The sequence below is a fragment of the Emydura macquarii genome, unplaced genomic scaffold, assembly GCF_026122565.2.
Source record: "Emydura macquarii macquarii isolate MOO-44397 ecotype Brisbane River unplaced genomic scaffold, CSIRO-AGI_Emac_v2 contig_3390, whole genome shotgun sequence".
In the NCBI taxonomy this organism is placed as follows: domain Eukaryota; kingdom Metazoa; phylum Chordata; order Testudines; family Chelidae; genus Emydura; species Emydura macquarii.
The window spans coordinates 4,623,005-4,650,803 of NW_027133527.1; the positions used below are offsets into that span (position 1 = coordinate 4,623,005).

Consider the following 27,799-nt stretch of genomic DNA (forward strand, 5'->3'; position numbering starts at 1 on the left):
CCTCTTTCCAGCAGCTGTTGGCCATCTAGCCCAGCCTGATGAAGGCAGCTGGCGAGGCGATGGCCGCACCTGCCCGGGCCCACCTTGTGTTATCAAGACGAGACCCCTCCAGGCTCCCGTTCTCCTCCAGACATGCATGCCCCGCAAAATGGAACGGCGGTGTAGCAAGGCACTGTGGCCTTCCTCGGAGCCTGGGCCCAAGGAAGGGTCGCGACGCCCCGGCTGGACCGTGCCACCGGCTTACAGGCTGCCTCAGAACTCTCCAGCCAACAGAACCGGCCTCAAACCCAAGTTCGTGAAGCGTTTTAAGGCCCCGTGGAGTCTGGTTGACACCCTGGTTGACTATTTCCTATCGCTCCTACTTCCCATTTGTTCACGGGGACTTTCACAAGCAGACGGGACAGGGAGGTGCCCAGCTTCCCCTGAAACTCGGTGGGTGCCTAACAGCCCTTGTATCTTTGGAAATCTCCCCCTAAGGGCACGTCTATACTGCACTGTAAATCGGGATCTGTGGGGGTGTTTCCAAGCCCGTGCTTGAGCATCCACACTGCTTACAATGGCTGGACCTGGGTCGCACAACCGTGCTCCCGCGACCAGACTGCACTAGGCAGATTTTTTGACTCAGGTCTGCAGCTTGAGCTGTGTCCACACAGCAAAAGGACAGGACCTGGACCAGAATCTCAGTGGCACTCGGGCTCGGACCTACTCCTCAGCAGGATCCTTGGACCTGGGTCCGGAGTGCCTGCTGACCCCAATCAGACTGATGTGTGTATGTGGACAGAAGGGGGACGTGGGCTCAAACCAGAGTCAGAGCCCAGGCTTAGTGCAGTGTAGACAGACCCTACATCCCAGCTTAGAGCTCAGTCCTGCCGCCCTCATGCACACAGCATTTTCCCCGCTGGTTGTCAGACTTTTTTCACTCCGCTCTCTGGGAATCAAAGTTCACTAGAGACCCATTTTGCCTTCCTCTGGAAGAAGCCGACCGGTGATCTCAGAGCACGGTTTTTGTCTGGTCTGTTTCGACTGCAAGCTCTTTGAAGCAGGGACTGTCTACTGTGTGCGTCTGTGCAATGCCTTGCACGGTGCAGCCCCAGGCTGGCTGGCCCTTCGGCACTGCTGTAATAAACCATAAGAATGACAATTTTTTACACACACAAAATCCTAATGTACAGGCAACTATTTGCCATCCTTTTCAGTCTCCCGCAGGAACGTGGAACATTTCAGCCCGGCTCGTCCTCTCAGTCACGCTGGGGCCTGCGTTGCCCTGATGGCATCACGTAAACAAGAATCCTCCAGAGATTTTTACACCGTCACTTTTCCCCACTCGCACACCGTGAAAAACACCCGCTGCTGCGCGTCGCCGGCTCTTAAGGATTAATTAGCGCCTCCAGCTGCACCGAGGGAGGACTCTGTTGAAAGCCACCAGAATCACGTGAGCCTCTGTGATGCCCGTTTCCGAGCCTCCTCATCTCCCCGTCCCTCCCTCCCTCGTTTTTCCAGACAAAGCAAACCACGCGACGAAGGCGACTCCCCGCCGCAGTTCTGCAGTGGAGCTAATGGCCTTAATGCACTAAGAACAGAAATCGACAGGCGGGGACATCGCTCGTCAGCAGGCAAGCGCAGTGCCTGGGGCCTCGGCAGCACTCCAGCATTCCAGTGTGGGTCAGGCATCAGCAGAGGAAACCAATTCATGTGGCTGATGGCTATTTAGGCTTTAAGCCTCTCGGGGCAAGCTGTTTGTGTGTGCGTATTGCTGCCCTCTACTCAGTCTACCGGGTGGAATGTGTCAGGCCCAATCGTGGATTTATCGAGTCCCTCTCCCAGCTGAGGTTGGGAGCTGCTCCTGGTTTCAGAGAGGAAGGTGGAGAGGACCGCCTTGGATGCTGCAGGCACCCAATGATCCCACGGGCTGCCAGGGGATCACCGCAGAGGCAGCTGTGCTTCAGTGAGGGATGAAATGACCTCATGTTCCTGGCAGGCTTTGGGATCTTTGGAAGGAAGGTGACACCAAAGGGTCCAGTAATAAATGATAACGGAATCGACTCTCCTCGAGCACACAGACACCAGAGCATCTCTCTATACAGACTCATCAGCTTCTTCACTGAAACACGCAAATTGCAACGAGATGGGATAAACTCCGAGCGACCGCCAGCCCCTATTGCAAAATCCCTTTGCATTTCAGTGAGCAGGCATTGCCGGGCTCCCTGCAGAAAGATGAACTGTTCGGCTCGGTTAGACACAATGCTAGCAGAGCACATTTCACATGTCGCAAGCCAAGGACAGCTTTAAAGTGGCGGGTGGACAACATACAAACCATTGGCAGGGGGAGGGAGGTTTTAAGCTGGGATTTTCACTTGCAAAACAAAAGCTTTCGCATTGCACTTTGCTTCCGAGGAACGTGGCCAGTCAAAGCTTTTCCCCTCCTCGCTGCCATCATTGGGTGCAGACGGTTAATCCCACTGAGAGGCCACAGCTGAGGATCTGGGCAGAGGCAGCTGGAGTTTTCTAACACACGAGAGCAGCAACTTTGGCTGAGACTTTCCAAAGGGACTAGTGAATCTGGGGTACCCCAAACTGAGTCACCTTAACGGGGGCTAGTTTCCAGTCAGTGCTGAGCACCCTCTCTTGGAATCATTTCCTCCTTTAGGGCTTGCACCCCTATATAACGAGACATCCAGAATCGTTAGTCTTGGCCTCCGTGCACTCTTGCTGCTCACACTGCCCCTATAATTTGTGCAATCTACCCCCGCACTCAATGGGGCGCTCTGTCCCTCTTTAGCTATGCCTGGGCCACACCAATGGATGGCTCTGCCACGTCTGCTCCCTGTAAGCCACAACCAGAGCTCCGGGCCGTCTCCCACGCCTACCTGGTTGATGGTCCGTGCCTGTAGCACAGCTTCGGTCCTCCTCATCTTCTCTAGCTCGATTTCTCTTGCAATGAGTTGCTTGGCCTGGTACGTCAACGGTTTCCGAGCCGGTAGGTCTGGGAATCTACAGACGTCCTCCACGTTTCTAGGGGGTTTTTAATAGAAAAGGGGTGTAAAAAACAAAATAAATAGATGAAACGGATCCAGTTAATACCGGCTGATACTATCCGGCAGCCTTTGGCTGCTGTTAAAAGGGAGATTTTTAGAAAGGTACAAAGTGCAATTGGGACCCAGCTCCCATTTCTGCTTTTGAAAATCTTACCCTCAAAATCTAGGGTGAAAGGTTCATTTAAACTGATCTGCAGACTTATGGATCAGGGTTTTTGCTTCATCCTCATCTCATTTGAAATTGAGCACTTGCCTTTCTGTTATCTTTCAGAACAAAGCTTTATTTATTTGGAAAGAAGTGTTGTCTCGGGGTCATCAGGTAGGCGGCTGGGAGTCAGGAGACCTGGGTTCTAGCCGCAGATGTGTCACTTCCTCCATGTGTGACTTTGGGTAAGCAATTGTGCCCTTGGGGCTCGGTTTCCCCATCTTTAAATACTTACTCGCCTCTCAGGGTTGTGCTGAGGTACACAGGTTTGAGAAGCACTTTGAAATCACTGGGTGAAACGGGCCAGAAATGCAGATCAGGGTCACTTCAATGGAGTCAGAACCAGTGAGAGGTTCGCACAGGTCACCTGCTTGTAGACGTCTGTTTTAATGTGAACACGGTGAATAGAATACGCTTGTGCAAGGAGCCCGATTGACAGCCCCGGGGCTGTCAGAGCTTTGCTTAGCCACGGTCAACATGCTTCCACCACAGCTCAAAACCAACCACCTGTCACGGCCAGGGCAGCAGTCGGCAGGTCACCCTTTCCTTGGCCTGTCTGCCACAGGTGCCAACAGGAACGCCAGTTAGTATTAGCTGTATGGTCCAGTAGGAATGGGGCCAAGCGGCTGACCCAGAGACACCAGCAGCATTCAGCCAAGTGACCGTGAGGGTCAAAACACTGCACCGCTACCATTCCCAGCCCACCAAATCCCCACCGTACAGGTGTATCTGCACACAAACACCGAGGGTAGGCACAGACTGATTTTAAGGTCAGCCGAGACCATTCCGCTTTTCTCGTCTGGCCTCCTCCGTAACACGGTGACACAGTAATTCCTGTACCGAGCACGATAACCTGGGGCTGGACCACTGCGTATCTTTTTGAAGGTCAGCTGATTCTGATTTAAAGACATCAAATGAGGGAGACTCCACCACATCCCTTGGTGACCTGATCCAATGGCTAATTAAAAGTCTGCGCCTTATTTCCAGTTCATCATCCAACCATCAGATCTTTGTCAGTCTAATTATAGGGCCCGTTAGTATCTGAGAGCTTCCACCCATGCAGGCACTTACCTCCAGAGATCAAGTCCACTTTTCAACCTCCGCTAGGACCCACTATACCTCTTTCTCATGTTCCTGTATATATAGCCTTATTGAACAGAGAGCAAAATTTGGAAGGGCTCAAACACCTGAGACGTCCAAGGTTGGTACCTATGGCAAACGTGTCTGATAGAAATCTTTCATTGATGTTTGCAGCATTGCTGTAGCCACCTTGATCCCAGGATATTAGAGAGGCAAGATTGGGAAGGTATTACCTTTCATTGGATCAACTTTTGTTGGTGAAAGGGATCTGAAAAACAGCTCAGTGTAAGCTCCAGAGCTGGTCTCTTTCACCAACAAAAGTTGGCCCAATAAAAGATATTTGCCTGGCGTGCCTTGTCTCACTGACAGAAATATCAATTATTCAGCAGCAGAACAAGTCTGCTGAGTCTTGTTCTGTCTAGTTCCAGTGCTCTGCCATTGAGTTGTAGAAGCTAAAATAAAGCGGGTCACCTGGGTTTAAAATATTTTCTGAAGATTATTCAGGGAGAAATCCTGGATTAAAAGGATTAAGGGAATATGGGGGGGGGGGGGGAGGAGTGGGGGCGACAGGGGGCATGGACTAGACAAGGAAACAGATAACATAATAGACAGATTTTATTGCAGCTATTGCAATTTGGTCAAAAGACTAATTTCTACAACCTAAATGTCAGACATTTGCCTTTTTGCTACACCTCCTACCCCATTCTGCAACACAAAGGGCGCGCATCTACTCCAGGACAAGCTAAGAACCATCTACAAGAAGAGAGGTTTGGTCTTTGCTGGAGTTTCCCCTTACTAGGTATTTAGTACCTGACCCAAAGCCCAGGGAGGTGAATGGGATTGACCATACACTTCAAAGGTTTGGGATCCTAGACCTAACACACACAACACAAGATCTGGGATTTAATGAACTGAGAAGATCAACACACTTGCAGATAAGTCCAACAATTTTCAATGGATTTCAACAACAGATGTATTTAGAATTAACTCCCCAGTGCCACACCACAATGTGAAAGAGAATTCAAAAAAGAGACCATTTCTAGTTCTTCATCTCGGCTGACCGGCTTTCCCAATAAATCAGCACACTGGCAAAAGATCTGCAGTATCTGATCTGCCTGTCTGAGAAATTAAACCCTCCATCGGCTGTGAAAAGACTCCAATTCACTATGTATCAGTTTGGCCAGCCAGCTCTCTCTATGCAAGGCAGACATAAAAGTCGATTCAGAGGTAAAGCACACTCCACGCTAGAGCAACCTGTCAGAGCATTTCCTGGTGTACTGTATGTCTTTTTCTTCAAAAAAAAAAAAAAAAAAAAAAGGTGCCTAATGTAGCAAAGTGTCTCTGCCCATTCCACTTGAAGGGGTTTAATTAAGCATCCTTCACATAAACTGCCTCGGAAACTTCCTGCCACAATTTCCTATCCAGCGTGGTATGCAATAAAGGAGAAAAAAGGGATTATAACCAACTCCTATTTATTTTAGTGAGATATGCTATAAACAGTTATTTTGGCTAAGCAAAGCAGTTTTATTCTTAACAGGATCTGAGTGCTGGACTTGGAGGGAAGCCTTTCTCAGAGCAGTTACAACATGAACAGAGCCAGAGAATTTCGTCGAAACCAGATTATCCTTCTTGTATAACAATTACAAATAGTTGTATGTTTTATTTCCACTTGATAATAGTTCTCTTGAAAAAGAGCAAACACACGCATGTATCAGAAGAATTCTCAATGATTTAGAGACCAGCTTTCTGTCCAATTTGCTATTTAAAAAGACATTCTCCTTCCAGTTTTCCCATTTTCTCTCTCTTGCCTTCAGAGACAGGAACAAAGTCATAAGACAGACACCTGAATCGGAAGCTACAGAAAAAATAAGGACTTTTTTCACAGAGCTTTGCTTTAAAATGTTGCTCTTTCATTTCAAATATTCCTCTCCTGTAGAAGTTTCTTTGGCTTAAAATGAGATTTAGAGAGATTTTTCTATTTTAAATTAGAATAGCCACTAGCAGTTTTGAGAAACAGCTGTATTGTACATTTTTGTTTTCCCAGTAACCCATGGCCAGGAAACCTGAAGTGCAAACAGGCCATAATGCACCTTCACATTTTTTCAGATAGTTACAGTAACTTTTTCAGCACATTGCAGAAAATGCCAGCAAAAGAAAAAGCCCAGACTCAAGAGTCAGGATCAAATATCACAGCACGTGCCTGAACCAAATAGTGCTTTTAATGTCCTGTGGTTTTCACATCCTGCAACATTTTCAATTAAAAGCCAAAAATAGGGACAATACGGGAAAGGAAACCATTTCACTACAACTGGAGGCTATTAAGTCAGTTTATATATTCCACCCCCTCGTCCATTCCATTTTGTGAAATCTACAAGTGCAGCTTCAATAAAGGTGAAGAAATCACTTGAAGCAAATCTAAATATCTACTGCGTAGCATAACTGTCAGCAATAAGATGACAGAGTGAAACCGGTGCAAAATGCTTGTCCAACAACTGCTATCTTAAAATACCACCACAATATATCCTCAGACGTACCAAGTGCAATTCTAATCCACCATCACTAGAAGACCCACCTCCATTAAGCTTCTCTTTTACTAAAAGGCTAGTTCAACTTTTTCCAGTCCTTTGGTTTGTCTCTTGAAAAAGGTTTCATTGTAATTTAAATACAGTGTTTGATTTAACGCTGGCTATTTTTTTTTTTTAATCTTGGAGACTACATTAGCCCAACTGTTAGCTATAGTCTGGGTCCTATATTACTAATCTGTAATGCAGTCCCAACCCCTTGGATGTGTGAACGGTATTGTACATACTTCAAGCATAATATTTTAAAATTATTAGGTCTGTAGCCTGGTAACAAAATACCATTAATACTAATATTCAGCAAGTAAAAATATAACAAGGGGCCACATTCAGTCCTGGTGTAACCTCACAGACATCAGTGAGGTTACATCAAGTAGTAACACAAAACCATAGCTACACAACGTTCCTTTGGAAAGGTCTACTGTAATCCCCACTTACTCCATATTAGCCTATGGAACTTGACACATTTTTGGCAAACGGAATGATGCCATTTTCCTATGCTTTTGTGGTGTGTGGACAAAAATTTAAATGGGGAAAGGCCCCGATGCAGAGGGAAATCTCCATCTTATTAGATATATCCCTCGTTTTTAATGCTATGAATCTGTGACAAAGCGTAGCACATTTTGCATTGGGCAGAGCCATCTTCAAAATGACTCTCTCTCTCACCAAAACCAGCCTCAATTTCCGGATACACCCCCAACATTTAATTCAACACAAAAAGCTCACAGCGAAAGGTAACCATTGTCCCTGGGTCGAGTCCTCTGTTTGCAGAGTGCTGATGTTTCCAAAAGCTGGATCTCCTTTAATTTGCTTTGTGCCAGCAAGATGATGCTAACTTGGCTTTGGACAAATTCGTCTTCACTGAGAAGCCAAGTTTAAAAATCATATTGCACAGAATACCACTCAAGGCAGACAGGACTGCATTGTTACTGCTCAGAACATTGCAAGCCGGAGAAGACAGATGGGGAGAGTGACGTAGAATTGCTGAGAACACTGTGCACAAAACCCTCCTGTCCTGGGAAAGTTGCTCTCAAGGAGTTTGCTGTACGAAGTTTTCCTTTTCAGATCATCCCATGGCAATAGAGCCCAATCAATCAAAACTCTCTCTCTCCATCCATGCCAGTTGCTTCCATCCCAACTCAACAAACGAGAGGTGGGGCAGACCTATCTCCTGTCAAACCGGTCACTCACCCACAGAGGCCACGTAAACCCAGCCAAGGGTAAGGAGTCTTTCACTGTTTGGCGAAGTTCAGGCCATTGTAAGCATACTTCTCGGTGACGTTCCTCGTGGGTTCATCTCCGGTGGATTGCTGGAGCATGGCGGGCAGGTAAATGAACAGATAGATCAACCCGAGAAGGACCAGCGCAATTACAAGCGGCACTCCCCAATCCGTGATGAACAAAGTCTCCCGGCAGCGAGCCTGGAACATCGGAGCTGACGTCCATGCCGCATTCTAGCGATCCTTGGGAAAAAGGAGAGCCACAGGCATCTTGGATTTTGTTCTCTGTCGGCTCTTCATGCGCCTCTGTTAAAAGCCGAAAGGCAGCTGTTTCCCCTTCTTTAATCCGATTAAAGCAAACAATCTCACTCCAGCATCAGCTTGAGTGAATGACCAGGGAGAGAGTGGAAACTTGCAAGTATCAGGCAGGTGGTGGAAAAGCAAAAGGCATCAGAGTCTCCCTTTCTGCTGTTCTCAAGAGGGAAGAAAAAAACGGAGATTTCACATGGAGATGGTGGGGGATTTGTGACACCTGAATATATTCCTGGGAAGAAATGGCGGAGTGATGCACAAAGGGAATAAGATTCACCATCAGCAACCAAAAGAAAAGGGACGGGGCACTATTTATGTTGAAAAACGTCACTAAGCCCCTTAGAAGCATAAGGGATTTGGAATGACAGGACCTTTCGGCAGAATTAACCTTGGATGGAAGCGCTTTGCAAAAAGATTTCTTGAATGGGAAAAAAGAGACAAGCAGTAAAGAGGCACAAGTCCTTTCCACGGGATGTCTGCTCTTGCATCCATTGGGTGCTTTTGAATTTTTTTGTTTATTGCTCAATTTAAGCCATTCCCTTCACCCATTTGTAAATCACAAGTACTGCCGCTATGCGAGGTTTTGGCTTTTGTAAATTATCATTACTAAAGTGATGGAAGTCAGTAGCACAGGAAGCACGTCAGCATGTAAATTTCATCCAATTGCCATAATTAATTACAATATTTAAATGATCTTTCTTAAGCCATTTTCTCTCCCTGAGAGATCCTGGTCCATCCAAAAGGCTCATGCTCCCAGGGGAATTCTGCCCAATGCCAAATGAGAGGATTTTTGGCTGGTGGTTAGAGCAGAGGATCCGGGTTCTAACCCTGGCTCCGTCAGCAAATCATTTAACCTTGCTGTGCCTCAGTTTTCCCACCTGCAAAATGGGAATAACATTTTCCTACCTTATTAGAAGTGTGAGGCTTAATTAACACATTATATATAACACATGATTATAAACAAAAATATGTTAATAGTGGGTTTTTTAGTACTTCTTATCGGAGGATCTGAAAACGATTTATAGAGGCTTTCCAGCGTTACTTCCATTTTACACAGAGACAGCTATGGGGACTTGACACCACCCACAGAGTTTGTCAGTGGCAGAATTGGGAATAGATTCATAGATAAGTCCCGCAGTCTGCTCCCTAAATAACACAAGCCATAGGATTCCCTGAATTAATTCTTGTTTGAACTAGAACACTTCCTACTGATGTGTTTATAGCCATCTATAAAAAGTTATTCATGTCTGTTAGATGCTTATAACATCTATTAATTGTTTTATAAATGGAATCTTAATATAAAGTCTGACAAAAAAAATTGAACATAGCTAAGAAGGATCTGCATGAACAAGGCTCATCTCTGCTAAATTCAGCTTCTAAAAAATTTTAACTGCTGTTTGTAAGTTTGAGAGATTTCTAGTGTACCCAATTGTGCATCTCAGGACACAGATGCATTGAATTTTAATCTGGTTGCTGTACTTCAGACAGGACGGGCAGCGGAAATATGATATCTCTCTGATATATATTTGTAGCCTGGTTGAAAAGCTCAAGACGTTTGCTGAGCACCTGAACTAGGACGCGTCAAAGTTTTCCAAAATTCAATTTTTCAATGGAAAAAGAAAAAACAAAGAAAAATGGACAACCAGTTCTAACCTGAGCCTTTGCGTCTCCTGACCTTTCCGAGGTTTGCCACTGTTGATTTGCATTCCTTTGCTTTTGAACGGCAAGTTTTGGGGCGGACTGGCCAGCTGAGAGGACTCGTAATAGACTTTGACCTCTATCATGAAGCATTTATTAAGGCACCTCTTAAAAGCACACCGTGTCTCAGTTGCTGGTTCAAATCCAGCAGCGGGTGCCGCTAAGTGGTTACTGTTTGATGGCTGTTTCATGGTCTCAGTGTCATTCTCCGGGAGCAGAGGCGCATCTCAGAACAGACGTCATCCCTTTGGTACTTGTCACCAAATCGACTAAAGCCTGAATGGAGGAGACTGAACCGCGGGTCCCTCCTGGCAGAGCGGAGTCTGGGTGAAGCTTGTCACTCCATGCTCCTTTTGTGGTGGCACAGAGGAGTATCAGTCCACAGGGCTGTCAGTCCAAATCCTTCAGCCAAACATTACATTCGCATAGAAATGTCAATGGTGAAAAATAAGCAAGTGATCAAATTCTCTGCACGGCAGCCATGTCACATGGCCTGGGACTATAAGCGGTCATTTACATAACCCTGTAGGTATGTCTGATTTACATACTTGGACTGTAATTTCTCTGGGGCAGGGACTATCTTTTTGTTCTGCATTTGTACAGCACCTAGCACACTGGGGCATGACTGGGACACTTAGGTGCTACTGCACAGCACATAATACATAACTTGCAGACACGCACATTTCTCACTGTGACCCCAGCCTCTGTGGAACAGCGCGGTAGGCCAGGAAGCATCACTATTTTGGAAAGACAATAGTCAAGCAACCTCTATTTCCGTGCTTTCTTCCTTGTGGCCGGTGACTTAACTCATCACCATTGGTTACTGCCTTATGGGGAAGGGTGGCAGAATCTGATTTTTATTTGTCATTTCGATGGATAATATCGGTTTGTATTTTTAAGCATTTTAAAAAATTTGTATAGATTTTCATTGCCTCGGTTGGGTTGAAATTATGGGTTTTAAGGATTCCCCCTCCTCGACTTGAATTTTCAGTTGTGGAAAATTAAAGTGGGGGGAATCAGACAATAATTATTTAAAGACAGTAGATGTTGACAACAGGGCTGCAGGTATGGGGGAGGCTGAGGTCATGGCCCGGTGGAACAGAGCACCCCCGGACAAGTCTAGGACCACAACAAGGATGAACCCCTGGCCGCGGAACCCCTGGCCACTTCTGGATGACTCCTGAACTCCCGGCTGGGATGTGAGCGGGTGGAGGAACAGGGGGCTCTCTGCACAGCTGATCTGGGATACCGGATCCCTGCGGGTGCTGGGATCTGCCCTCACAGACTACTATCAACAGCTGCTTTTCCCCCCATCAATTTGCGTGTGTCAGGTGAAATCGACATTTACCAGCGACTGACTGTTTACATCGAATCCTTCCCAGCCTACTTATGGGGGTTTTTTGTACAGCTCGATAAAGGAATTAAAAAAGTTTTCAGATCCACAACTTTTCTCAGTGAACATATTCTTCCCAGGAGGTTTATATTAGCATCTGCTCTAATCTGTCCGTCAGAATGCATGCAATTCCGTCTTACTGCCGTTAAAAAGAAAAGATAAAGTCTAACAAATGATACTTGGAATGGAGCAGCCACTCCCAACAGCGAGATGACACCCATTAACCACCTGCTACCAAAAACGGGGGTGCGGGGCAGTTGTTTACAGAGATCAGATACAAGCAGCTGTTCACAGCCACCCCACCTACTGAACAGTTAACTGCAAAGCATCCGCCACTAGATTTAGAAACGTGCTGTAAAGCAGAGAGATGGCATGGCCCGGAAATACCCACGAAAGGACCTTCTACAGAACCAAAGGAAAAAAAAACCCAAGACAGATTGGTGAAAGTTAAAGAGGATGAAACAAAGTCTGACAAGCGAGGGGGGAGGAAATGAGGAGGCTGGAAGGGCATGTGTAAACACAACCCCTCTTCCCCCATAAACTCAACAGGCAGAGAAATGAATGTGATATTTTAGCCAGTTTGCCATTTGCTCCTGATCTCGGAACACCTCCTTTTCCCAGTTACTGCAACCGGGAGAACTCAGCCCAATCCTTGAGCTCTCGTGTTGATTACATCACGGAGCAGATTTGCGACTTCCACCATCGCTAGTTTGATTCTTGCCAGGATTGTTCTGGTTCTTGAAGGGCCACTGCCGAGCATTTTATAAATGCTGGAAATTTGTGTTTTGTTTTATTGTATAGAGAGAGAGAGAATGAAGCAAAAGAAACAAGCCAAGCGCTCACTGATTGCAGAATCGTCCAAGGCTGTACATATTAAAAGGTTCTTGAGCATTATTAATTCAGCATTTTTCTGGGTGGGTTTTTAAACTGTTGGGTGATCTAATGCAGCGTCCGCTCTAAAACAGGAAATCTTTTGGACCAACTCTGAGTGCAACACATTTAACTGAAATGTTATTAAAAAGGAATTGGCAGATTACTGAGAAGGTGCTCTGAGCCATTTTGTCTCCAGCAATGGCAGGCAGCAGCTGCTTCGGAGGAAGATTTCTTTCACCGAGCTGTAGGCCGTGATGGCAGAAGCTTCCCCTAGGGAAACCTGACCTCCAGTAGTCAGAGGTTGGCTTATGCCCTGCCACAGGAAAAATAAACTCCTGTTGGTTTTTAACAGCTGCTGTTCTAACTCTGGACATTTCGATTCGTCACTGAAATGTCCAATGCCACGTCGAATCCTGCCAAGATCTTTGGCCTCCCCAATCTCTTGTGGCAATGAGTGCTGTGGGCTAATTGCATGTGAGCGAAGGACTATTTCCTTTTATCCCCTTTCGATTCTGCCACTTTCCCATTTCCACCAAATGACCCCTGGGCAATCGCAACTAAGTGTGTGCGTCACAAAGGCCTTTTCTAGCCGGCTCAACGCATACTCACGGGTCCAGCTGGTAGATGTACTGCCCCTCAGGAGTGCGCTGCTGCTGGTAGGTGAGGTTATAGGCCAGCATTGTACTGATCAGGTCAGCCAGCTGCTGCTTCTCCTTCAGACTGTACAGCTGTGTGTTCACCTGTCAAGAAACAATCCAAATTGGATGCAAGAGCAAGCTAGCTATCCATCTGCGGTACCTCGTTGGCCCCCATTACCAAATCACCGACACGTGTCAAAAGCGGCATTACCCTCATTTGACAGGTGGGGAAACTGAGGCACAGAGCAGTTAAGTGACCTACCCAAGGTCACAAAGGAAGTCTGTGACACAGCAGGAACTGGAAACCTGGCCACCGACACTCACAACAGCCGTCTCACGCCATGCCCGCTCTGCATTTAAAACACCTCCCCTGGCTGCACAGAGGGACAGCAGAGAGGGCCCCGGGTCAATCCGTCTTTGTGGTCTAGGCTTCTATGAGGCAGCAGTTTGCAAGATTATACAAGCTAGAAAGGCCCTCCCGCTCCTCCTCTTCCGTCACAACCCCAGCCACGGCGGCGGTTCACAGAAGCAGGGGTGAGGAAAAGAGTGTCTCGCTCAGCTTCCAGCAGTGCCGGCAACCCGCAGGGCCAAAGCACTAACGCAGGAACCATGCCAGGTCTCCTGGCTCTCAGTCTAGCACCCTGCCCGCTGGACAAGTGAAAGGAGCTCCCTGGGCTAAACATCCTCTGCACCTAGTGTGGACTCACTCGGTCAGATGCCAGGTGCACTGGGAAAATTCTGTCCACACCAAGCGACACAAACGAACTTGGAGCAGATCCCTTCACTGCCATTAACGTATTCCCCCTGGACATCCAGCGAGAGAGGGGCAGGGAGTTTTCTCTTCCCGATGATCGGACACAGCAGTGAAGCTGGGACTGGTCTACCCAACAGCGTCTGCTTGCAAACCAGTCCCAGCTCCGCTCCAGAACTTGCTCCGGCTTCCCAACAACAAAGTCAGGGTAGGAGGAGCCCAAATGAACGTATCGAGGGGGAGGGAAGAGGAGGCTGAAGGGTCTTGGCCTGCAAAAAGCTGAGCCATCCTCAACCCCCAGCAAGGCCAGTGGAAGGGCGGGACTAAGCACCTGGCAAGGCCGACTCCTCAAATCAGCAAGGAAGAGCACCTCTAAAAACCACACGCACGCGCGCCTGGTGCTGGAAGTGGACCGCGGCGCTCTTCACCCCGGGCCATTGGCTCAAAGCGAGCCTGGCTCTGCAGTGACCGGAAGTTCCCCCCACCCTCCAATAGCTGCCCGGTGGGCTATGCAAAGTGCATTGCTGGGTCTCAGTCCAGTTCCCAAGAGACAGCCCACACTGGGAAACCCACCGTCCCGGCTAGTTTGCTCCTGAATTTGCACCATTAGGGGAGTCCAAGAGGTGTGCATTGGATGAGCCAGGGCTGGATTCTCTGTTCCCCAGAGCACGTTAGGGCAAAGGGTGACTTCATTACAGCCTGTAAGTATCCATCTGGGGAACAAATATCGAATAACGGGATCCTCAATCCAGCCGAGAAAGGCACTGGCAATTTTTAAATCAAGACAGGATGTTCTTCTAAAAGATCTGCTCTAGGGATGCTTTTGGGGCAGGTCTCTGGCCTGTGCTATTCAGATCAGACTCAATGGTCACAATGGTCCCTCCTGGCCTTGGAATCTGTGAATCAGAGGGGACGGGACAGTGAAATGGAAGCTTTTGTGCCTGCCGTCCGGGCTACTTCTCCACTCCCCAAAGACGTCCACCCAACAGCTTCCCTCAGCCGTTTTTCCTCTCCTCACTGTAAGCGTTAAGATAACGGCTGCTGCTGCTCTGTGATTTTTAAATCTATCAGGGATGGATTCTTGCAACATACAAAAAAAAAAAGGCAAAAAGGAAAAACAAAAATTAAGCTAATCAATTGTTCAGCCCCAACCGCTGGTTTCAGCTGGTTTCCAAGAAGCCCAGCGCTTCCCAACTGAGCAAATAAGCTCAGAGCACATCAATGTGCTGCTTTCCAGCTATTTTTAACCATGTTTGTGGAGGGCTGCAGGGACGGTATTTATTTAGAGTGCAGGTAACGTGCTTTCCTTCCCCTGCGTGAGCAATATGAAAACACTCAGCAGTGACCACCTGTGATTAGCGTATGCTCCTGATCAAGGCTTTTCTAAAAACACAGCAGCCTCCAGAAAGGAACAGCCTATTGCACCACAGGCTGTGGGAATCCAGATGTATGAGGTTACAAAAAGCATCATTACCTTTACCTAAGGCCTTTCTGTACAGTGTGACCGAGGAGCCGGTACAGGAAGATGGGATGCTGGGAGTCAGGACTCCTGGGTTCTGCCCCCAGTTTGCTGTATTCGCTGGGGTAAATCACAGTTTACCTCTCAGAAAAATGGGAGGAAAGACACACAAGCTACTTAAAGTTTAATTCCTTTGAGATGGCTGCAGGAAGACAGTGAACGAGTGCACCGGGGAACATTTTTACTAGCAGTTTTAACACTAATAAATCCCTGAAAGAATCCTCCAACATGGACTGAGCGATGCAGGAAGTGGAGAATAAGCTACAGATCTTTCCTTGCCAATGTATTTCAAGGGACAACTCAGGATGCATGAGAACATCTTTTTACTGCATCTGGGCACCTGATGACCAGAACGTAACGAAACCCAACAAGGCTGCAGCTGGGTGCAGCACAGGTGCGTGAGCAGAGAGGTTTACCCAAAAAAGCCCGAACTGTGTGTGCATGTGGAATCACATACAAAGCAGGAGTGTTTGATGCTGAAAGTGACACATGAACTGACAAAGGGCTCCCCCATCCTCTACAGAGAGGAGGGAAGACACATTGCAGAGAAATGACAAAGAGAAGCTACAGATAAGGAGAGGAAAGTCCCAGTGTGTAACAGCAAAAATTTATGTCGAGAAAGGAAAGCTGAAGTGACAGCATGTTTTTAAAGCTCTCCTTCGACTGGCAGCACCGCTGTGCTGACCTTCTGCGGTTTACAAACATGGACGATGCCGTTCTGCAGATGGCGAAACGGAGGCAGCGACATTAAGTGACTTGCCTGAGGTCAAACGGGGGGGTCAGTGGCAGACCCTGGGATAGAATCCTGCTCTCCTCACTCCTAGCCTCTAACGGCTGGACAATCCGGTCCCACCCTATTGCTCTCATGGGCTGTGGATTATGCCAGCCGCCACCGGTTCCTATCACGACAGCGCTCCCCTCTCCAGCTGGGAGCGTGGAAAGCTCATCTCCTCCGGGGCACTGACCATTTCACCAGAGCCTTGGGCCACACACGCAGGCAGCCAGGCTCCCAGGGACTCTCCGAAGCCATGGGAGTTCGGTGCTCGTACTCTCGAACCCGGCTCCGATGCAGGCCCTCAGTACCCAACATGGCGCTCGAAGGGGTGTTCTCAGACACACACCTTCCTTCCCTGTTCCCCGGCTGACGCTCCTCAATCCCAACCTGCAGCACCGCCTGCTGCGCCACGCCTGGGGATCGCCAAGGGCAGGCTAGCAAGAAGCACCACGCTCGGTGCCCATCGGCAACATGCACAAACAAGGGGACTCTGACGAAAAGACCAAAAACTCCTGTTTGCTTCTGACCCAGTGACAATTACACTGGGAAAACCCCATGCAAAACCCCTTGGCCAGGATTAGCCACACTCGGTCCTTCCAGTGCAGGGCCAGCTGGCTGTTCATTAATGCATTAATCCTCACACCCTTCTTTTGAGCAGGGCTGTGATCCCCATTTGCAGATGGAGAAATGAGGCCCGGAGAGTCTAAGTGATTTGCCCAAGGACACACGGGAAGTTTGTGGCAGAGCTGGGAATTGAGTATGAATCTCCAGTATACCAACCTAACCCCCTGTCCACTAGACCACCCCCTCGCTCCTGAGGGTGAATGGCTGAAAGCAGCTATCAGACATGCAAAGAACAGAACGTGTCAGCGCTTCACAGGGACCCACCGCTCTGAAAACTCAGCGTTAGCGCTGCTAACTCTGCGCCTGGGCCTGCACCGCAGAGCGCATCCACGGGAACCTTTAACAAAGTTTCCTATTAGGGGCTATCAGAGGCACAATGTCTTTGATGGAGGAGGGAGCCTTGTCCGCAGGCCGAAGGGTAAATCCACCATGAAATCTAAGAGTGTCTCAGCAACTGAAACCAGCAACCACTGGACAGAGCGAGAGCTGCTGAATAGAGACGCGCTGTCCAGGAAGAGCAGCCTGCACTCGCTCAGCAACCACGATATCAAGTCCTGCATCCGAGCAATGCCCACGTGGGTTGGCGCGCGCGAGACACCAAACGGGGTTGCGTCACTTTCCCCCAGCTACCAGCACCAAGGCTCAGAGCAGCATTTGCTGCCCCAGGTCAGACCCCGCCTCCGCAGCCGCCAGGACCCATAAGAGGGATCAAAGAGGAAAGCACTCGAGTCCCTCAGTCCACTGGGTGTGCTTTGATCCCTCCTACCCCACCAGCGCGTTCTCCTCCTGCTGCACTCCCAGCCCAAACCTTGCTCTGTACCTGCTTCTGCTCCCAGCCCGCCTTCGTGCACTCTGCCCAGCCCCTGCAGGCACAAGAGCCTTCCCTTCCCTTCAGCTCCTGCTACCTGTCTGTCCCCCTCACTGGCCTGAACCGATAGCAGCTTTCCTCCTGTCTGCTTCTGCTTCCCTTCTCTTCCCTGCTGGAAGCTTTGATTTGACCTCCATAGACACCCTAGGCACATAGGCACTGTGGACTTCCCAGGCTTGTTTCTATCCCACCTATGGAAGTGCAAAGTGACACGCACGTGTCTGTTCTTAGGCACTTACATGTGTGCGTGAACAATCCCCTTCCCAAGAGGCTGAGGACCAGAGCGGCCGACTTCCTGCAGCTCCGACTGATTTCAGCTGTAGGCAGCCAACACTTCCCCAGCAGCAGGACTGGGCCGTCCTGTTACAGCAGCCCCACTTTACAGCGAACCCAAAGTTTGGGGCACAAGGCCCTGGGCTCAGCCCATTTTTGTAGACTCTGGAGTTTATACCCCGTCCCCGTCTGCTGCTCAGAATTATTCAGTGCATTCTGGGACCCAGTGTGTGCGCGGGACCCTGCCCAAAGGGAAGGGTTCCCGCCGCCCTATGGACAAGTACAGAGCACTCGCCACTGGCTTGGAGCCATGCGTGGACCCAGCCCCCGACAGGCATCACTCACCGGTCTGAGCTTTGGGGAGATGATGTCTAGGAGCAGACAGAGCGCCTCCAGGACCAGAGGCTGCGGCCCCGCGCGGCTCCGGGAACTGGGCGCGATCCCGGAGATCATGGATGCCACGAGATTCTGCATCTGGTTCAGTTTGGTCAGCGCCTGGTTTGAGACAGAGCAGAAAAACCGTGAGCCACTGTGCTGCGAACACACTTACGTCCAGAGGCAAATAATCTAAGGACTAGGTGCCCTGTTCCAACGGCAGTCATAAAAGCCCTCCTTCCAGCGACACAGCTGGAGCCATCATGGGCCCCAAAGCACACGCCCAGGCGCACCAGTCCTCAGTACTTGCCTCATACTGGCTGCTGGGGTAGGCGAGTCTGGGGATGCTGGAAGCAGCAAAGAGCAGATGAAAAGCAACAGGGAGGAAGGGCAAGTATCTCATCAGCTGGAAGTTCTGGCCGTGCAGCACGGCGCTGCTGACTATGTCGGAGAAGCCCAGCCACTCCAGAGCCAGACACACCGAGCTGAAGTTGGAATCCTTTAACTTCATGTTCAGGAAGTTGTCATACAGGCCCTGGAAGGAACGGAGCAGAGCGACATGTTACCTATCGATCCTGACCAGACAGCCTGTCGCCTTCACAGCCGGGAGTCAGGGCTTCAAGCATCCCACCACTACGCAGTTCACGTGCCGCGTACCAACGCCCCGCACCGTCCTGAATCCGCACCAAAGGAATACTCGTGGCATCTGCATGTCCCACGTACACAGGCAACTGGACGAATTTGATTGATTTGTGACAAGTGGCCAGCAGGTCAGCTTGCCCAATCCCGAGTGTTACTACAGTCGGTGTACGTATCATGACTGGATTTTATGCTGCTGCTTATTTCTCACCCTTCGAAGACTAACAGCCACGTTTTCATACCTGTACATGTCTGCATGTGCAGGTTAGGTGCACAGGTACCATCCTAGCATAACAACGGCATGTGTAAGCATGGCATCTGCCCATGCAAATGTGTGATTTTCAACAACGGTGGGTGTAAAACTAGCATGTACATCGCTGCACATTTGTGCAGGTACACAGCGACAAAAATAAGGCCTTATAGATCTTTAGCCAATTAGAACAGTATGGAGTTTTTGGAGGTATTTGCTCTGCCTCCAAAAAGACTTATTTATAGGATGCTTTTCCGTTTTTAAGCATTGGTACCGCCCCTCCACTCACAAAGGGAATTGTAAATGTTTATAATTTGGGGTCGTTAATAGTTACTTTAAGAAGAAATCCATTACTTCATTACCATTCCAAACGAACGACCGAACATACAAACGTGATTTAATTTCACAATCAGTACATCTGCAGCGGAGTCTCCAGACGGAGTTCAATCGGTAACATTCCCGAGATTAACTGAAACGCTGCACGCTCACGCTGCTACAAATCAAGAAGCGTCTCGGCCAAGAAACCTTTCCAATTCACAAAGGACGTGTTTAACAGCAAAAGCAGAACACCACTGAGAAGTCAGCAGAACCATACTGACTTCCACCTGAGCGTCTGGCTCACAGAATTTGTCCCCCTTTCTTTGGGGTAGAATAGCGACGTATTTACTTCCCTCCGACACCTGGATGCAGCATCAAATACTGGGACAGGCCACACCACACTGTTGTTGGTTTCAGTCACGACACTGCACTGTAATTCCATACGGCTACCTCGCAATATCAATAGTGGAGCCGGGGTCGGTCCTGCTTTGATGACCTCCCGAGCTCCCTTCCAACCCTAATGGTCTACGATTCTGACACTTTGCATGGAGTTACGGTGGTGTCAATGCTTCCTGACCCGCCACGGCTGAGATTAATGAAGCATGAGGGGTCAGGAGTCTCTTATTTCCCAAGGTATCATAAGGGAACCTGGAAGTCATTTTCAGCCACCACTGCACCATAGTGAAACATGGTTTTTCCCTTCATTCCGCTCCACAGCCTCTGGCCTGGTCTTATTTTAGTACGCTCAGCTGGCGACAGATGTGGTCCCTACAGACTAAAATCACACGTCCTCCCTGGTGTGAGGCCAGCCATAGACGGTGTTCGCCAGATCTCCTGCCTCATAACCCGGGTGGAAGATACCTTGGGGGTTTAGCGCCAACAGCACCTGGCTTTCCGGCTGAAACGGCTGTACCTGAGTCAGTTTCTCCTGCTCCCCGGAAGAGGTGGCGAGATGCAGGATGTGATGGAACCTTTGGGCGGATGCGTTAAGAGCAGCTCTTCCCCCTGACGTATTTAACAGGTCAGCATCACCCCCCAGGAAGATCTGGTTTGGCAAGGAAGGGTCCATTCCGATCCGCTGTCTGGGGAGACAAGAAGAGCGGGAGGACGGGGTGAGTAATAAACCCTGTCTCCCCTGAAGAAAGGGCGGTGCGGTCCAAGGACAGACAGACTGGTAGGACACACTCAGGCTGTTCAGAATGACTTTAGCACTGCCCGCCACCCAAGTGACAACCAGCACTGCAGATGGCACAAGGAAACAGACAAGCATGAGGTACCCTAGAGCTGCTTCAATGAAGCCCTCCGTGCCACAGGACATGCATTATGGCCTGTGCATCGCGATGGAGATTTCAGATTTCGACACTGCAAGCACATGCGAATAGCTACGTGTTTCTGTAGCCTGAGCGGGCCCTGTACAACCCCGTCCCCGCACTGAATGAAAGAGAGTCCCGTTCCTATCCTGCTCTTTCCATGGTGGAGATAGAGCCAGCTCTCCCTTTACCTCTGAACCTTCGGAAGCTGGAAGATCTCCTGCCAGATGGAGAAGAGCCCCTTGTTCTGGTCCTTCAAGCCAATCTTCATTGTCTGCACCATCCTCATGCTGAGGTCTTTCTTGCCTCGACCATGAAGGAACTGGAAACACAATGAAAAAGGCTGATCATCGGCAATGCGCTGAAGAGCGCGAGGGAGGGTCCCTGCTGAAGAGGAAGGAGATTGGAGGCAGGGTAGTGGCATTTGACCATTCATCCTTCCAAGCCCGTGCTGATAAAAATGGCCCCAAACCTGACCTCCCATACTCCATCCATAGGGTGAAGTTGGGAATGAGGATTGGCCCAGAAAGGGGGAGATCTGCTTAACAGGAGAGCTTACAGAAATTCAGCAGAGCAGACTGGGTGGACGTTCCCAGGGCCCGGTGATGGGAAACGCAGCTTTTCCCGGTCCCACGTCAAGAGCGACAAAGAGTCTATACTGACCACTGGCCTGTGGGAAGGAAGGTAGCGGCCAGGGCCCTCACATGGGTGGGGGAAAGGGTACACTTTACCAGGGCCCGGCCCAGGCTGCAACCCCCATTACCACAAGGAAAAAATGTCATGGCTCATGAGATTGAATGTGTGGGATGAAGGATTGTGGGATGTGTGTGTGGGAGGGGGCCCGTGTTACAAGTCTGTACTGGGCCCGAAAAAATTATGCTTGGGCCCTGGTAGCGGCAACAGTTCCTGCCGCTGGTCCGGTTGTTGACAGCCACAGCAGAACAGCCCAGGACTGAACGGCTGTGGGGACCCAGCGCCCCTCAAGGTCAGGGGTGAGACGGGCTGGGCGAGACAGTAGAAGCTCACGCTACCGCTGACCACACCGCACCTGTGCCGTGTGGGAAGAGGCCTGCAGCCGTTCTGTTGTACCTGCAAAGTGTTTATGCACGAGCGGATGTCGTTCTCCGTCTTCTCACACAGCACCATGAGCGCCCCCGTGTCTGCCTTCATGCCCTGCTTGACAGCGATCTGAAGGAAAAGGAGTGAGTGTGTTAGCTCCCATATGACACAGGCCTCCCAGAGAAATAATCCCCATGGGAGAAAAGCGCTTCGGGTCTGTACTGACCTCATACAGTCTCTGCACCAGCCGGGAGGGGGCAGTCTGAGGAAAATGTAAGAGGAAAGCTTGTTGTCTCAGCTGCCTCAGAGAGGGTACGTACCTGCCAAGGGAAACACAGCGGCCTTTAAGGGTAACCCTGATGGAGGAGGAAAACCGACCAAAATAATGGGCCTGTAGTTACAGCCCAAATCTAACTCCTCTCTTCAGGGGAAGTCCTATCCATAGGAAGATCAGACCTATAATTTGTGGACCCTAGCACATATTTACACACCCTTGGGTAAAAAGATCATGGGTAGTTCAGGGTTTTACACACACCACTTTGTGATTTAAGAAAGGCTGGTAAGAAGGAGTTTTAAAGGGTGTCTTCTCTAGGGAGGTTTGATAACAGGTCAGCTTGGGAACGCTACGGTGGGCAAATGCTGCTTACGGGGGAGCGGTGGGACCAGAAATGTGCCAGTATCTCTCCCGACCAGTGCTATAATTGCAAGTTAGCTGGGGGGCGGGATGGGGGGGAGAGAAAGAAACAGTTGAATGATTAAAGAGAGAGGAAAGGAGGGAATTGCTTTTACATAACAAATCACACAATGTCTTCACACTCACACCACACAACCCACATACTCAGCCTGGTTTGCAGAGAAGGAAGCAAAGCGTTCAGAAGTAAAACCAAACGTCACCATTCTTTATTCCAATCCCAGCCTCCTGCAAGACGTGGAGCAACTAGTCAGGCTGGCTCTGGTTCTAGGCCTGAACCTCTCTTCCGTTTCCGGACCAGAGTGAGAGGCCCAAACGCAAGATACTAACTGGTCATTGCAGATGCAGATGATTGGCCTCAATAAGATGCCTCCTTCCCGTCTCCTCTTTCTGCCACCTGCTCCACCAGTGTTAGCTGCCGGCTCGGTCTCCGTGGCCTTCCGGTTGATGATGCTTAGCAGCACGTTAATGGAAGCCTTGAAGAATTGGGTGGAGGAAAGAGGGAAAAATGAAGGTTTTGTTATTTAGGGAGGCAGGAAAGAGTTAATACAACTGAGCCGATTCCCAGCTGTGGGGGATGGTTTAGTCAGGGTTGTTCCTGTTTTGGGCAGGGGGTGGGACTAGATGACCTCCTGGGGTCCCTTCCAACCCTCATCTTCTAGGATTCCATGAAAGCTGGGTCAGGATGCTGGACTCCAGTGCTGCTGGGGGGGAGGAGGGGTGGGTGTAGAAACACGCCTTAGCAGGACATCTCTTCCTCACGGTCCTCTGCCCAAGATCAGCCCTAGAACTGGCTTTGGTACAAAATATGTCCATTACTGTGGGACTCCATGCGGGCCTTGCCGGGGGAGGAGGGGGGGCAGATTGCGCGATCCAATCTCTGCGTTCTACAATCCTGTGTGCATCTCTCCCCGGACGCCCGAGTGCACTGAAGACTTTTCTTGGAAGGAAGCCCGCCAGCGCACCCCGTTCTACAGCTGAACTCTATCCCTCCCACTTCCCACTTGCTTAGACCCCTCTTAGACCTCCTCCCCATTACACGTCGCACGCCCTGCAGCCAGTCGTTGCTGCCACGAGGAGTCAGGTTCCCAGCCAGGCGAGAAGCCAGGCTAAGTTATTCTCTCTTTAAGTTCCCGGCCAGGCCAGAGTCACACAGCAGAGCAGTGGTGATTAAACACACCTTCAGCAAACCACTGAGGGCCAGATTTTTAAAGGTATTAAGGCGGCTAGTGGGATTCACCCACCTAACTCCCATTGATTTCAACAGGTGTCAAGGCAAGTAGGTGTTTTCGAAAACATCACTGGGTGCCTAAATACCTTCCCAAACCCGGCTGTAAGTGTCTCGGTCACTTTCCTGCTCCCCCAACTGAGAAGCAGTAGTGATGACGAAACGGTGCGATCTCCCCAGCTACGAAACCCAAGGCTGGGCTCCCATCAGGAATCCTGGGGGCTTACAGTTGGCGCACCGTCTATCTCATCAATGATCAGGCAGTTGGGCTTCTCACTGGCCCCCAGCACAGACTTCATCTGGGTGGCAGCTTCAATCCGTGTTTTGAATATGTCCGGGCTGCGGTCGTCACTAAAACAAAAAGCAGTTTGGAGCCGTTTATCTCCCTCTTGAAGTTTATTCTGCCTGTGCGATATCCCGCCAGGAGGGGCGCCCGCTCACCTGGCGTTCATTTCCACTCCATTGTACCCAGCATGCTCGGCAATAACGTGGGCCAGCGTGGTCTTCCCCAAGCCCGGCGGGCCACACAACAACGCCACCTGCAGCAGAGAGCGGGAGACCATCGCTCGATATCACACGAGGTCAGCGGGGCAAAGGGTCACAGCTCCACAGGCTGAAAACTGCTCTGTCTTTCAAGCTGCCCCGTCCTCTACCTCCCAAGGCTCTGGGCATGTCATGACATTAAGATCCTATGGTGCTTTACACAGCGACACCAGCCCAGGTTCCTGCTCCAATCCCAGGGTAAGTCACTGTACACTGCTTAATGAATTCTTGTCATTTCAACCGGAAATCAGCTTTTTCTTCACTTCCTGTCCTAAATTGATCCAGTGGTACCGCTGTTAAACACCAGCCGCGGTCCACCCTAGAGGGGGCTGCGCTGATTGCTGGATCTATATATTTTACATAACGAAGGCTGGCAAAGGTATAAAAGCAACTGAAAACAGTTCACTCGTCCATCAAAGCTCCGGCAGAACCCATTAATGGAACGCATACGGCAAACTTTAACTGTAGGCATCCGTGCCAGCTGTGCCTACAATATGCATGATAGTGTATTTAAGTTTGCAGAGTGCTCTGGGACCCCTTCAGGGTGACACATTCTGTATATGTAATTATTTAAAGCAATCTTTGCCATAACCCCAATTCATATCCCTTAACTTGCTGTTTAATCCAACAGAGGAGATGCATGCAGCGCTGTAATGCTGTTGAGTACCTATTCTGATTTTTCCCTTAAACTCCATTTACGGGACAGAACTCAGCTGCTAATATAATAAGCTGCGTGTATGATTTCATCTTCCTATGATGTATTTGTGCAGCGGTGCTCTCTGCTGGATGGAATCGGGCCTACTTAAGTGTATGTAACGTCACCCTGAAGCGGAGGAGATTTTCAGAAAAGCCAAGACAGAACTGCAGGACAAGTACAAGTATCTGCTGAGTTGGAGCCAGCACATTTGATCTGCTTGTGCTCGGAACAATCTCCTTTCACCCCAGCCACTAACCCACTTTTTAAACTTGCAAACTACAAGTGCAAACAGAAGTTGACAGGAAACCCCCAAGAATTTACTTCAGTTCTAAAAAATGAATCCAAATTGCTCAGGGTTCTGCTGGAAGAGGAGGGTCCAAGCTGGTAATACGCACCTTGTATTTGGGTCTCTTGTGTTGATCCAGCTCAGCCTCCAGAATCTCTTCTGTGAATTGCATCTTACTTTTCCATTTGTTCTGCTGCTCCTTGGGCTGTTTGAAAGGAGGGCGGGCGTCAACGCCCGGCTTAGCTTTCTTCACAGGTTTTTCCTTTCCGAACACCACCACGTCCCACAGCTTCAGCCATTTCAGAAGGCAGCGATTTGTGTACTGAACAACAGAGGAGGGGAGGGGGGAAGGATAAATAATCAAAGGAGACTGAAGGATCTGACCGAGCAGAAAATGAGAAACAGACATGTGCAAGAGAGACTCCCATGTACAGAGCTGAAAGCATCCTCCTCTGTAGCTTAAGGAGCCACTGTTTATGGACTGCCAAAGATCTCAGCTGGAGGTTCTGATCTGTGTGCACACATGAAGCAAACAACAGCTGAGCAGATCAGAGGTTAGTCTTCAGGAGGCACTAGGATTTCTCCCCCTCTCCGCAGACACGCCCCTCAACCGTATGAGAGGATATAATTAACTAAGTCAGGCATCTGACATTTTAATCTTCTTGAATGGAAGCTGCCAGGTGGGTTGAGAGGTGCCAGCACCATTTAGTAGGCAAAGCACTTGACTGGGAATCAGGAGAACAGCGTTCTGTGCCCAACTCTGCCACTGGCTGGCCTGCTGGGTGACGCTAGGCAAGTCCCTTCCCATCTCTGTGCCTGTTTTCCCTCCCTCCCTTTGTCTGTCTTGGCCATTTAAATAGTAGGTTCTTTGGGGGCAGGAACCGTCTCTCACTATGCGAATGTACAGCACCTAACACAATGGGACACTGATCTCAGCTGGGGTCTCCAGGTCCTGCCATAACACAAACAACAACAACAAGAAGCTGGCACCGGAAACCCCCAGATCTTACATCATCACTGAGCAGCTCCGTGTAGTGTCTAGGCGTAAACTGGTCGACCCACAGGCAGTGCAGCGCAGATTCTTCCTCCTCGTCCGCAGCATCTGTTTCCTCGTTCGGCTCTGGGGCCTCATTTCCAGCCTCTCCGTGGAGATGGCTGCAAGAATCAAGGCAGAGATTAACAGCCTCAGAACACAAAGTGCCCTCCCCATGAGTGCCTGCGCAAGAGAAAAAGGAAAGCGCGGGCAATCTATAAATAAAAACGCTCACCTACGTTCGAAACATCCAGCATTAACGGGACAGAAGAGAGCCTAAATCCAGCTACCTTTTAAGACTTCAGGGAAAGTCCAGGCACCTGAGCAGTGAGTTCTCCCTTCACCACATTTCTCTAACTGCCCCAGATCACGACAGGTCTGTCCGTGCCAGCCCACCGACCAATGGCTACCTCTCCAGTGTCCAGGTTTCCAGAAAAAGGTGTACAACATAGGCCAGAGAACATCCCCCAACTAATTACTACAGCAGAGCTTTCAGAGAAACAGGCTTTGTTTAAAAGCTGTCAGCGATGCTGGATCCACCACAACCCTGGGCAAGTCGTTCCAGTGATAACCATCACTGTTAAAAACGTACAGCTTATTTCTGGTTTGATTGTGCCTAGCTTCAACTTCCAGCCATTGGATCGTGTCAGACCTTTCTCTGCTAGACTGAGGAGTCCATTATTACACATCTCTTCCCTGTGGAGGTACTAGAGGCGGTAATCAAGTCACCGCGGAAACTTCTCTTTGATAAGCTAAATAGATGGAGATGTTTGAGTCTACTGAGTCTAATCCTTTCTCCTGGCTCTTCTCTGACCCCTCTCCAATTTATTAACATCCTTTTGGAATTGTGGGCACCAGAACTGGACCCAGAATTCCAGCTGCAGCCACACCAGCGCCAAACACAGAGGTAAAATAACCTCTCTCTAAGAGAGTCCCGTGTTTATGCATCCCAGGATCACATTAGCTCTTTTGGCCACAGCGATGCACTGGGAGCTCCTGTTCAGCTGGTTATCCACCACCACTCCCAAACCCTTTTCAGAGTTGCTGCTCCCCAGGTTAGAGTCCCCCATCCTGTAAGGGAGGCCTACGTTCTTTGTTCCTAGATTGACACATTTATAGAGCCATATGGCTCTGTGGCAATGACCTGTCCTCTTATTCACCACTCCCCCCATTTTTGTGTCATCTGCAAATTTTCCCAGTGATAATTTTATGTTTCCTTCCAGGTCGTTGCTAAAGATGTTGAATAGCACAGGGCCAAGAATGCATGCCTGCTGGGCCCTGCTGGAAACGCATTATTTGTATTATGGTAACACCTGGAGGCCTCATCTGAGATCAGGGTCCCGTTGCACAAGCTCCTGTACACACAGAGTAAGAGACGGCCCCTGCCTCAAAGAGCTCACAGGGTACACAGACATGAGAGGCAAACAGTAGGTGAAAGAAAGGATGATCTGTCCCATGTTGCAGATGGGGAACTGAGACACGGCATGATTAAGTGACTTGCCCAAGGGAATCTGTGGCAGAGCCGGG

General features: G+C 49.5%; 1 protein-coding gene across 1 annotated transcript in view; it reads right to left on the bottom strand.

Moving 5' to 3' along the window:
• CHTF18 (chromosome transmission fidelity factor 18) overlaps positions 1-27,799 on the bottom strand; it is a 42,464-nt gene that overhangs the window by 9,006 nt on the left and 5,659 nt on the right. Inside the window, exons 7-19 of the mRNA XM_067534254.1 lie at positions 26,250-26,394; positions 25,349-25,561; positions 24,155-24,252; positions 23,941-24,064; positions 22,816-22,961; positions 22,021-22,114; positions 21,825-21,923; positions 20,927-21,057; positions 20,339-20,507; positions 18,529-18,753; positions 18,189-18,338; positions 13,005-13,135; positions 2,868-3,012 (exon numbers count right to left, since the gene is read on the bottom strand). Coding sequence (XP_067390355.1) covers positions 2,868-3,012; positions 13,005-13,135; positions 18,189-18,338; positions 18,529-18,753; positions 20,339-20,507; positions 20,927-21,057; positions 21,825-21,923; positions 22,021-22,114; positions 22,816-22,961; positions 23,941-24,064; positions 24,155-24,252; positions 25,349-25,561; positions 26,250-26,394 — 1,870 coding nt within the window. The remainder of the gene's footprint in view (positions 1-2,867; positions 3,013-13,004; positions 13,136-18,188; positions 18,339-18,528; positions 18,754-20,338; positions 20,508-20,926; positions 21,058-21,824; positions 21,924-22,020; positions 22,115-22,815; positions 22,962-23,940; positions 24,065-24,154; positions 24,253-25,348; positions 25,562-26,249; positions 26,395-27,799) is intronic.